At 41.7% G+C, this 12,717-nt stretch overlaps 1 protein-coding gene across 1 annotated transcript in view; it reads right to left on the bottom strand.

The window, feature by feature from the left end:
* Positions 1-6,055, bottom strand: part of LOC145414256 (tubulin beta chain) — a 32,408-nt gene extending 26,353 nt beyond the window's left edge. Inside the window, exon 1 of the mRNA XM_080283855.1 lies at positions 5,943-6,055. Coding sequence (XP_080139981.1) covers positions 5,943-5,999 — 57 coding nt within the window. The 5' untranslated portion in view covers positions 6,000-6,055. The remainder of the gene's footprint in view (positions 1-5,942) is intronic.
* Positions 6,056-12,717: the final 6,662 nt, after the last annotated feature.

The following is a 12,717-nucleotide window of genomic DNA, read 5'->3' as shown; positions in this document are numbered from 1 at the left end:
GATAGAAGGGACGTCCATCTTATATAAAGATACTGATGTGTGGAGAAAACGAAGGGGAGGGGATACGAGAAGAAGAGAGGAGGGTGGGAAGACGAAGCGGGTGGAGAGAGCGTGGAAGACCGGGAGATCAGGAGTACAAAGAGGAGTGCAAAGGAAAGCAAACAGCAACAAACCATGTGGTCCATTCGAGGCTCTTTGTTTGAGAGAATACGAAAGTGATATCTATATCTGTGTGTAGAAGATAAGGACTAGAAAGCAAGAAAGGGTAGAGAAGGGATAAGGGTAATGGAGAAGGTTAGGGCGAGAGATGCAGAGGAAGAGAAAAATCGTGAAAAAGTAGGAAAAGAGGGGTGTATCCATCTTGTATTGGGGAGGAACAAGAATAAGGAGGGAGGGAAAAGGATTAGGAGGAAGGGCAGAAGAAAGACGAAGAGGCGTTAAGCGAAGGAAGACACACACATAAAGAGGCTAATGTGAGAGATGAAGAGGGAGGGAGCTGGTGGTGACCTTCACCTCCAGAAATGATGGGGCAGGGGGGAAAGTAAGGGGGACGGGGGTTGGGAATGAGGGGCAAGGGAGAGGGGGAGTAAAAGTGGAGAAGACAGTGAGTGAGGGCAGGAGAGTAATGACCGGGGGAGAGGAGTGGAGTAATATAGAGTGAGCAGGACGAGAGACGAGAAATTCAACATCCGAAAGGGTAGCGGGATAAGAAGAAAGAGTGAGTGAGTGAGTGAGTAAGTAGGGTTGGACAAGAGGGAATAAGGGTAAGAAGGAGAGTGAAGAGGCAGGGGAAGAGACGCAGAGGAGAAAGAAAATAGGATTGGAAGGGGAGAGGGAAGGGGAGAGAACATCGGAGAGTGAAGTGGGAGGAAAGGAAACAAGTCAGCATCCAAGAAGGGGGTGAGGGAGGGAGACAGAGGGGAGAGGGGAGAGAGGGAAGTAGAGTATCAAAGAGGGGATGAGGAGGAGAGAAGTGAGGCGGGAAGTGGGGGGGCAGTTCGCCTCCAAGAGGAGGTGATGTGGAGGGGAGGGATTGAAAGGAGTGGTGGAATTGAGCACGGAAAGTAAGAGAGATGGACGAGGGGGGGAGGGAGTCAGCATCCACAAAGGGGAAGGGAGGGAATGAAAGGGTGGACGGGAAGGGTTCAGGAGGGACAATTAGGGGAGGGAGGGAAGCAAGAGAAGTTTGAGTCCAAGTGGGAATTGGGGCAGAGGAAGGGAATGAACGAAGAAATGGAGATAGAGAGACAGTAACGGAGGAGAGGGAGAGGAGAAAGGAGAAATGTCAGCATCTAGTGAGAGGTGAGGGGGGAGTGAGGAGAAGAGAATGAGAGGAGAGATAAGGAAGAATGAGAGAAAATTGAAGGGAAAGGACAGTGACACTAGTGAGTGGAATGGAGAGGGGTTGAAGAGAGATGGAGAGGGGGGAGGAGTAAGGAGAGAGAAGGGACAGTGAGGGGAGAGGTGAGGCGGGGTGTGGGAGGAAAGTTCGCATCCAAGACGAACTGATGGAGAGTTGAGGGACTGAAAGGAGTGACGGAGTTGGGCATCATCGATAGGAAAAATATATGAATAGGAAAAGCGAAAGAGCTTACAGGGGGAGAGAAGGAAATGTGAGGGAAGAGGGAGGGGAGGTTGGCATCCAAGAGGGGAGTGAGGTGGCAGAAGGGAGGAGGGATGACGACCAAAACCTCCAGCCGGGATACCATACAGGAGCAGAGGGGGTAGAGGGGGGAAGGGAGGGGAAGAGAGGGGAAGGAATGGGAAGGAAGGGACAGAGGAATAGTGGAGGGGGGATCAACGTCACTTCCTCTTCAATCATATTAATGTCAGGCCCCTCCCATCCCTCCCTCTCTCTCTCTCTCTCTCTCTCTCTCTCTCTCTCACACACACACACACACACACACACACACACACACACACACACACACATTCTACCTTCTTAACTTTTTCCTACCACCCTCTTCCCCTCTCCTTCTCTAACTCTGCATCATTTTACCTTCTCATCCTTTTACTACTTCCCTTCCATACCCTACTTCCTTCCCAATCCTCTCTCTCTCTCTCTCTCTCTCTCTCTCTCTCTCTCTCTCTCTCTCTCTCTCTCTTACACAATTCAGAGGGACAGAAACTGAAAAACAGGAAAGTAAAAAATATGAGAGGAAGATGAAAGGGACATGTATCAGGAAAATTAAAAGAGGAAGACACGAAAGAACACGAAACATTAAACAGAAGAGGGAAAATATAATTAAAAATTAGACAATGGTTACTGGAGAATGATAAATTGAAGACAAGAGAGAGAGAGAGAGAGAGAGAGAGAGAGGCAAAGAAACAGAAATGAGATCGATGAGGAAAAGAGAAATAAAATATATAAAGAGGCCCGACAAATCAATGTACCCAAGTATTCCCTGCGAGCCCTGAGAGGTTACCAAATGCGGTGGGGGAAACAGACCTAGTCACCTAAGCGTCAAGCACTCGTGTTAAAAGCAGTCTCATAACTCCTGATACAAATGGAAGATTTTACCTGGGGCTTAATTTCTCCTGTGATTTTTGTCCCCATTGTGATTAAAAAAAAAGAAAAAAAGTTGGATCTCCTAACCTAGTACGAAGGTGTGAAACTGGGTCAGGAAGATATGGCACGAGATGAGAGAGAGAATGAGAGAGAGAGAGAGAGAGAGAGAGAGAGAGAGAGAGAGAGAGAGAAGGGGGGAGGTATATGAGACAAGAGAAAAATACTGAAGGACAATTATTCACGAATGAGAAAAGGGAATGGAGATGGAAACGATAACAATGTCAAATGAAATATAAAGGCAAACGGAAAATGCCAGAAAGGAGACTGAAACTGAAAGAGATAGATAGATAAACATATAAACCCGGCGTATACATTTATGGAGAGAGAGAGAGAGAGAGAGAGAGAGAGAGAGAGAGAGAGAGAGGAGGTAAAACGAGACAGGAGAGGAGGGAGTCGGGTGGCTGCCAGACTGGTCAAATCAATAGTGTCTGAGCCAACCCAACCTGACCTAACCTTGCCACACCCACACACCCACACTTCCCAACACACACACACAGGTACTTAATAACCTTAAGCGTTGGTTAACTTTTCTGATGACGCGCGCGAAGTAATAAAATCTCCTGAGGACTTAGTTTAATTAGCTCCATTTATCAAGCAGGTAATTAACTGTAGGTATGTGCAGACTGGGTTTGTATGCTCCTTATGTGGAAAAAATTTTCTTAACTAGTCTGCTAAGATCAAATGAAGCTCCTGAGGTACCCGTAAGTGTATGAATTAAATACTTCTGAAACGCAAATATCAAGAGCACTTACTGGAATTACACAAAGATGAAAAAAAAATAAATAAACAGGAATGGATGTGAAAGGAGAAAAGTAAAAAATAATAACATGAAAAGGACAGGAGTATAAAATCGAACGGAAAGAAACAAGAAACGGGAAATATCCGTGGACCGACGACCTGACCACCGACAAGCCTCGCGCTTCTCTAACTCCACCGACACCCAAGAAGAAACGTAAGAGGCGAAAGAGTCCACACCTGAACACCCCTCAGACCGTAGCCAACATCTTAGCACTAAACGACGGCGAGACAGCTGACGAGATCGAGCCCGAGAACATCCAACCTGAAACCGACATGCAGCTCCAACTCCACCACCCATTCCACGAAGCAAAATAAATAAATAAATAAATAAATAATCGACAATGCAATGAAGACTGAACTTTTATCAAACTGGCCCACCCCCACGTCAGCTTATAGCTCTCTTGATAAATGTGCAAAATTCCTCTGACGGAATTTGTTTGCCCGTGTCCTCCCAATCCAGGGGAGGCATCTACCCCCCTCCCCCCCTCTCTCTCTCTCTCAGGCCTCCATGTTCAAAAGTGGAGCGATGCGATAAAATCAATCGAGTGGTCCTATATACGGTAGGAAACGTCGAGGCCTAACGTTTACATTCTCTGTTACAGACAGACAGACAGACAGACAGACCCACAAAGGAAGACAACACTGCAAGTGTAATGAATACGAAAACAGCTTGGTAAAACTGCCTAGAGAGGCTCTCACTGTAATGTTTTATGAAAAATAGTTTGTTTTCTCTAGTCAGTTCATAATTCCCCTAAAGCAGGATTTTTTTTTTTTTCCCTCCAGGAGTAGCTGCATAAGGATCGTTTCTTTCTTTCTTCCCCCCCCCCCCATACGTCTACGTAGCCTACATTAGGGTCAGGCGACGGAGGACCGTTCCTAAGCTAAGCAATCGTTCGGTGTCGGCCAGAATATGATATCTATCGTCACACTTTTAACTCCTTTAATCAGGAGACATAATTTATATTTCTTCTTGCTATTTCCAAAAGGTCTTGTTCAAATCTTGAAAAAAAAATCTACAATAATGGATGTTTCAAGTGCTTCTCCATATCCTTCCTATCGAAGTCTTGCCCAGTGGTTCCCAGCCTTTTTTCTGTCTTTTCCCCCTTCAACTAGTTCACCTGTTCGGACTCCTTCCCCCCCCCTCTCTCTCTCTCTCTCTCTCTCTCTCTCTGTCTAAAGGCGATCGTAGCATAAATGTTTATATTTTTATATAGTACTTGAAGAAAAGTCAGTCGCCACATTCTGAGATTTTTTTGCTGTCGGCTAATAGCTAGTAATATGTATTTCCTTCAATAAATTTCCCCCAGGTTGGGAATTCTAGCCTATACTAAATATAATTGGCAAGAGACGAGAAGAAGAAAAAGCACATACACAGACTATCATTACACTGGATCACGTACTACGTCCACGGTAATAAGGAGGTGACGCATGAGCAACTTACATGTGAACCGCGAGAGTTATGACTATTAAACATGGGTGTGAGGCAGAGGGAGGAATGGGAAATGACATTTCAAGGCATGACGAGCTCTGTCTGTTTCGGGAATAGGTTAACTTTTTTTGGTTAACTCTGTCACTTTCTTAATTCACACGTCTTCTTAAATAAATACTATATACTACATCACATCATAAAGCTTCGAATCTGGTATAACCGTCCAATAAGCTTCTAAAACTGTTATCATCTATGTAATCGATAATTCCAAATAATGATTAATGTTATCTCATATAGGGATACTGGTAGATGGTTATAATAAGCGCCATAATACGATATTTTGTATGTTAGTTTGCCGCAGCTCTCGGTTACAGAAATCGAAAATGTCAGTGTCCAATAAGTAATGAGTTCCCGGAGCCGACACTATCATAACTGTTACTTTATACAGCACTATTTGGCTAATAACAGTTTATCAAATTGTACAACAAAATGGACACACCTACTCTGGATATATGAAATACTGAACACGCTACACATAACACGATAGGCTAATTCGCGTGCACGTAAGCATTCATGAGTCAGCATGGTATCTAAGGTGAATGCGTAGGCTACGTACCTAAGTACGTAGGCTGCTAGACAGATTCTGCATAATGTTGCTGGACATTAATAACCTCTGAAGATCAGGCTAAGATAACGTTCGCACCAAAGAGAACATTAATGTACTGTATACAGAAATCCTGCTATCAAACTCCATCATGCAAAGATCAAGATACAAAATGTACTTCCAGTAATTTCTTCTGCTACCAAGCCCCATGCTTAGAAACGGAAAAACTACAAATTTAATTAGGTTATTTATGAACAACACAATATATTAAAGCTGGTATTTCATCAGACTCCACAGACGAGTAAACACAGTGATTAGTACCCTATATATTGTACGGTAGCTGGATCCTTGACCTTCATGCACTTTCCAAAAGCTTAGGATAATGAAAGACTCCCACAGCTCTCCCTTCACCTCACACCCACACACTTCCCCTCGTCCCCACCCACACTGCAGAAGAAACTCTCGGGAGACGAAATTTCCGTTTGACGGGCGCAGATATAGCGCCGATAGTTTTATAAACACTAGTAGATGGTAACACTTACTTTGGCCCCGATCTGGTTCCCGCACTGTCCCGCTTGAATGTGCACAATTTCTCTCATGGTTAAGAAAATATAATACTAAGAATATCACACTGTTAGAGCGGCGTGGTTTGAATGAGAGCAGTGCAGCAGCCTCTCACAATATAACCGAGCCACAAGCGCGGGCACGCAGGCGCAGTTAGCAGGGTTACCAACCCTTACAATTACTCAGAGGTATCTCAACTACTTCAGTGTCCATATACGTGCCTGTACTGTATAAAAGTAATCTACTTACACGAAATATAGGTATGGTCCCTCAGATATATAATATACTGTGTGGAATATAAGTGTCTAAGTAGAGTTATCTGACATCCACAGTTGCCAGCCATACTATATCGATTTTGGTAAATCAATGAGAACACGCCCAAACCGTTTGCTAGTCGCTAGTCATTACAGAAACTAAACATGACACAAATGCTTATTTAACTACTGAAGTATGGGGCATAGTTTAAAGCATGGTGAAGGAATAAAGAGTGGTGTGAACAACAGGAACTTCAATAGCCTAGCCACTTACGACATCCGATCCCCTCCACCGCGCCAGCCGCCTGTCCCACCTCTCAGCTTTAATGTAATGATCACACCCGTCTAGTTCATGGCGGTATTCAGCTTTATAAATGTCCATGACAACCGTCAGATAGGGGACAGGAATTACAACAATCACGAGCACAATATGATCCTGAGCCTTTATAGACCTAATTCACGCAAATAATTATTATCACTAATTCAGATAGCGAGTGTTTAAAAAATATGTGAAACGCACAGTACTCAGGCAATATCAAGAACACAGGTTTTTGCTTAGAAGGAATGTGAAGTGTACAGTAACATGCATTGTCAAAGGGGTATACGGTAGATTGTGCTTATGAGCGATATGATGTGGACAATAATGCCTATTAGTACTAGTTAGGGGATATAAGTTTTTGGATTACTGCAGGTACAGTACTGCCTACGTGAGTTAAGCCTAAGATCTATGTAAGTCTCGTCCGTTACAACATTTTAGCCTACTGCGGCAGCTGAGCCCCTTCCGCTTACTGCATTTCAGCTTTAGTGCATCCAAAGTCCCAAAGCTTAAGAATGAAAAAATAAACTATGGCGCAAAGATAATTACACTTATCGCTTTAAGCATAAGGGGCTAGTAATCATGTAAGGACAGGAAAAGAAGACAATAGTTTACTTAGCGAAAGAACAAAGATCACCTGCAACTTGATAACATTAAATTATGAAAATTGCTAAGACATTAATTTTACTGACCAAAGTTACCCATCTAGCACTTACACACATGACGGCTTTTCTTATTCCCTTTGATTATAAGTTTACAAATAACACTGTTTTACACACACACACACACACACACACACATACACACACACACACACACACACACACACACATATATATATATATATATATATATATATATATATATATATATATATATATATATAAATACTGTATGTTGGCAAAAGAGTGCGCCCATATACAGTACTGGCAATGTTCGAGAGTATTAAATACAAAACTGTTTTACTGCAGTAACGCACTGGCCGTGATACTGACGGATAGGTGAATTTATTAAAAGATATTGGAATGAAGAGGGAAAAGAGGGGAAAGGCGAAGTGAGAGAGAGAGAGAGAGAGAGAGAGAGAGAGAGAGAGAGAGAGAGAGAGAATCTGAGGGATGAAGAAAGCAGGTATGAAGAAAAGAAAACGAAAAAAAAAATGAAAGAGAAGAAAGGAAGCAAGGAAGGAGAGGAAAATGAGATAGGAAAAGAGGCGTGAGGGGAAAGTGGGGGAAAATCATCGAAAGGAAAAAAATAGAACAGAGGGAAAAGGAAAATGGAGGAAATGGAATGAGGATGGAAGGAAGGAAGGTTGGATATCAGAAGGGAAAGAGGAGGAAGAAAATGGAGAAAGGAAGGAACAAGGAAGATGAAAAGGGAGTGTGAACGAAGAAAATGGACAGGAAGTGGAAGGAATAACAAGAGGAAGGAGGAAAAGATGGACATGAGAGAGGAGGGAAGGAAGGAGAATGAATTATGGAGGGAACAGAGGCAAGCAAGCACAGAAGGATGACATTGGGAGGGAAACGAAGGAAAGGGTTTCAGGGCTGATGAAGGAAAGACACGAGAAGGAAGGAACTAAAGGTATAATACAAAATAAACAAAAAATAAAAATAAAACAAACAACCTGGCGCTGAGTCTGTAGTGAGCGTTATATTTTGGGCTTGAAGGATTGTCTGCTTTTAACTATAGCAACAACAACGAGAACAACAACACAGGTCATTCGTCAAGTTCGCAGTGTTAACTTTTACACCTTCGTTCAGGCGTAATAAATTTAATTTCTCCAGCGTCTAGGCTATTTATTCCCCTTATCCCTTCAATACAACGACGCCTTTTCAATGTTATATTTGCTGTCTTTACTCTGTTTTATTGGGTTAATGTGGGTCATCCTTTGGTAAACGGACAAAAGAAAGGTGTATCAGACCCACCTCTGATTCAGAAAATGTCTCCCAAAGTCAATAAAATCGCCTTAAAAGACCAAGAATAAAATACCAAATGTAGTCTTAATCAATCCTTTCACAACTACGGATACATCTTAGGTTGAATAAAATCGTCTGAGGGGGATGGTTTATTTGTTTCACTCTGGCTAGTGCTGGACGATTTTACCCGCCACTGAGAAAGCTCTCAAGGCCTGAGGGATAAATTACAGTTTATCACCTACAGCACAGTGACTTATCTAACTAGTATATTTAATTCTTGCTACCACTTTTTTGCGGGGTGTGAGGGGGAGGACTTATGAGGAACTGAGTGAAAGTGTCGGAAACCACACCGACTAGAGATGATAGTATCATGATATCTTTTATATTTCATTCCTACGAATCAGCTGCCCTTCAAAAACCTTAAAGCACAGCCTGTATTTGCGTATACATCACAGCTGCTCACCCTTGTCAGGCATATCAGATGGAACTACAGTACTTGAGTTCAACTATTGCGGTGAAAAAGTTATGAACACCTTCCAACTCTTTATATGAGTTAGTATTCTCTCAGGTGCATAAAATGGTAATTGAATAACCAATATAAAATGCCTGATTCGAATGAAGAAGCTAAACAACTTGGGGGTTAAGAAAAAAAAAAATCAGAGAAACGCAAAGAGAGTCTGGGGGATATTTCCCACACTACCTTCTCCCCTCCTCTCCCCGTTTGCAAAATAGGGCCTTATAAAATGGCTTAATCTGGCTAATTGTGTGTTGGCAGTAGACGGGGGAACAGATGATTATTATTAGTCCTCCCCCCTCCCCTCTGGATTAGCCAAGATATATGAATATCCTGCTAATGTTTTCTCATGCTCGCCTTAAATAAGATTATCTTATTGAATATACTGTAACAGTTGTACAAGGTACTGCGATGTTTTACGGATGTGATGTATTGCAGGCCTAATAATAATAATAATAATAGTAATAATAATAATAATAAAACCTTGTTTTCCAGCAATATAGAACTGGGATGCATACGGAGTGTGCATTAAAACACACCATATCATGTCACTCATCATTCCGACATTCTAAATTCTCTGTTCCACCCTACAGGTATTTGGAATTCAAGTTAGAGGATTTACGAGTTGTTTCAGATCGTTACTGTAAGCTCTACTGGATATCCTCTTGTATGTATACGCAGATTGTCTACATAATTTAATACTGTCAGGGTCCTATGATTCAAGTTTCAGCTGAATAAAAATCGGACCATGGCAAGGTTAATGGTAATGGTATGAACAATGTCAGGTTCCAAGGATTCATTCGCAACTGAATCTAGTCGTCTGGCATTAGCTGAAACAGAATACTTGAGTTGTCTCGACTAAGGGATGGTTAAAACACATTATGTAAGCAGTTAATCCATGAAACTACTGTATAATCGATCTTACGTATAGTATCATGAAACGCCCTTTATCAAACTAGAATTAATCTACTTCGTATTCAAACGACAATTTTTACAGGCCATGAGAAATATGCACTGTTAAAGTAAAATACGTACGATATCGATTCCCACTGTAATCCGCATCGTAATCCATCACGCAATCAGTAATTAAATCCCCCCGTCCACAGTGACTCAGCTTCTCTGACAGGACGCCAATTACCACATGTGTATCTCACGGTTTTTTGCCTCTGAAAGCCACGCACCGGAAAAAAAAAAAAAAAAAAAAAAAAGAGCATAAAAAGGCATGATTAATACAATGTGAGCTGGGCTCGACACTGATAAGAGATTATACCGCTTTTTGATTTGGTCTGCGTGGGAAAATGTCAGGGTCTGGAAATTCAGCCGAAATGGCAGGACATCCCTAACATTTTGGTATTCCAGGCATTCATATCACTCACTTTTTACAGTAGAGAGGAAAATTGAGCGGATTTAAGCTACAGAATTACGTGTTACTAAACATTATGGCCATTAAAATATACAGACGTTGTAGCCCAAACTTTGGTGAACTCAGTGCCCAAAGTAACCAAAATGGCGGAGTTGTACAGTTTACCGCTTAAAGTAAGCCGAGTCAGGTGTTCGCTGTTCGTAGGGTTGCCATGGTGACAGGTATAAACAACAATGTCCCGCCGCATGCCGGACACGTGACTCAGCCTGTGATCACTGTAATGTTATGATTCACGTGCTGCCTCACAGGAACTCATTAGTCTCTCATGATCTAATTCATGGTCTTTGGAATAATTTTCTATATAAGTCACGCGAAAATAAAAATTAAAAGAGACAACACACACACACACACACATATATATATATATATATATATATATATATAAGTAGACAGATAGACAGGCAGATAGACAGATAGATAGACCAGATGGATAGATATAGATGGATAAATATAGACAGATATAGATAGAAGTCGACGAACAACGGAAAATCAAAGATGATGAAGGACAAAAGAATTTTAAAAAGTATTATTAACTTGAAAGAATGTCAAGATTTAATTAATTATTTCAATAAATGTCAACCGAGTATTGAAGAATGATAAAAGATAAGAGGCATGAAAACTAAAGAAAATGTTTAAAAAAATACTAGTTCGTCAGGATTTTATTCACATTCTTCTGAAAATTTTCGTGTTGGTAGAGTGGAAAAAAATAAACACATCAGCCGATCATGATTATATAAATTTTCTTTCTAAATATTCATATACCTAAATCAGAAGATACGGACAAAAACAGATAAAAGATACATAACTACAGAAAATTATATAACCGCTAAAGCCTGGCAATGTTTTCGGTATATTTTTTAGACCTATATAGTTTTGTTATATTCCTCCTCACCTATCTTGCCCCACTCCACTCCTCCTTCCACACGCTTCCTCTCATCACTCCCCACTCTTCTCCCATAGTTTCCCTTCCGTCCTCCAGAACTAACTCTTCCTCCACTTGTACTCGCACCTTCCTCCACTCTTCTTACACTCTTCCACCCCCAAAGTTCTTATTCTTCAACCCATCATCCTCCAGTCTCTTCTCATTTTCCTCAACTCTTCCTCCCACTTTTCCTTCCAACTTCGTTCACTCTTGATCCACTTCTCTCATCTTCCTCCACTCCTTCTTCCGCCATCCTCAATTCTTCCTCCACTCTTCTACCCATCTTCCTCCACTCTCCCTCCACTTCTTTTCTCCTCCTCCTCCTCCTCTCTTCTTAAATTCCTCCACTTTTCCTCCTATCTTCTTTCATTGTTCCTCCAATCATCGTCCACTCTCCTCTTACCTCCCTCCAGTCGTCCTCCACTCCTCCGACTCCTCCTCCCATCATCCTCAATTCTTCCTCCACTCTTCCTCTCGCCTCTCTCCCCGTACAGACCAGCCTGACCTTTGACCTTGACCTCTGACCTATGTATTGTTAACTTAAAGGGAATGCTGCTTTGGCTCCAACCCCAGCTCGTACAGTATTTCTTACCATATTATTATTATTATTATTATTATTATTATTATTAGCCTATTATTATTATTATTAGCCTATTATTATTATTATTATTATTAGCCTATTATTATTATTATTATTATTATTATTCTCTCTCTCTCTCTCTCTCTCTCTCTCTCTCTCTCTCTCTCTCTCTCTCTCTCTCTCTCTCTCTCTCTCTCTCTCTCTCTCTCCAGCAACGGACCAAAATGTCCCTGTAGGCTGCAGGCACCACTTCTGCACCAGTGTTTATGACATGGTTCCGACTTTTGACCCGGCAGCGTTGGAGCCCGGAAGTGATGCAGATTCTAAGCTTTGGGCTCTTTCTTTTCTGCACTAAACAAGTAAAAAAATGAAATTAAATCATCTGGTGATAGTAAAAGTAAACTCGAAAAGGTGTCTTGGTACTGAAAAAGTTAATAGTTATTGTTTCTAACCAGGTCAGTATACGAGAAATGTCTTACAGTTCAGAGAAGTTAATAAATAAATAAATAATGGCAGTAGCAATAACAGAATTTGAAAAAAAAAATATATATGGTAGTGACTGAGAGGAAAACCATGTAGGATGTGACAATGTGAAACAGTGCATGGGTAGGAAGGGGGGGAGGATGCTATTGTGGAGCACGGCCGACAGGTTATAAAATCAACTGAAGGCAGAGAACCACTTGGCAGAGATGGGATATGTACGTATATGTGTGTGTGTGTGTGTGTGTGTGTGTGTGTGTGTGTGTGTGTGTGTGTGTGTGTGTGTGTGTGTGTGCGTGCGTGTGTGTGTGTGTGTGTGTGTGTGTGTGCTGAAGATATTTTCTGTTA

Source organism: Coenobita brevimanus, chromosome 98, assembly GCF_032717465.1.
Source record: "Coenobita brevimanus isolate Jiangsu-jjx chromosome 98, ASM3271746v2, whole genome shotgun sequence".
Lineage (NCBI taxonomy): Eukaryota > Metazoa > Arthropoda > Malacostraca > Decapoda > Coenobitidae > Coenobita > Coenobita brevimanus.
Note: the sequence above shows the minus strand (reverse complement) of the source record. Positions and strands in the feature narration are given on the sequence as shown.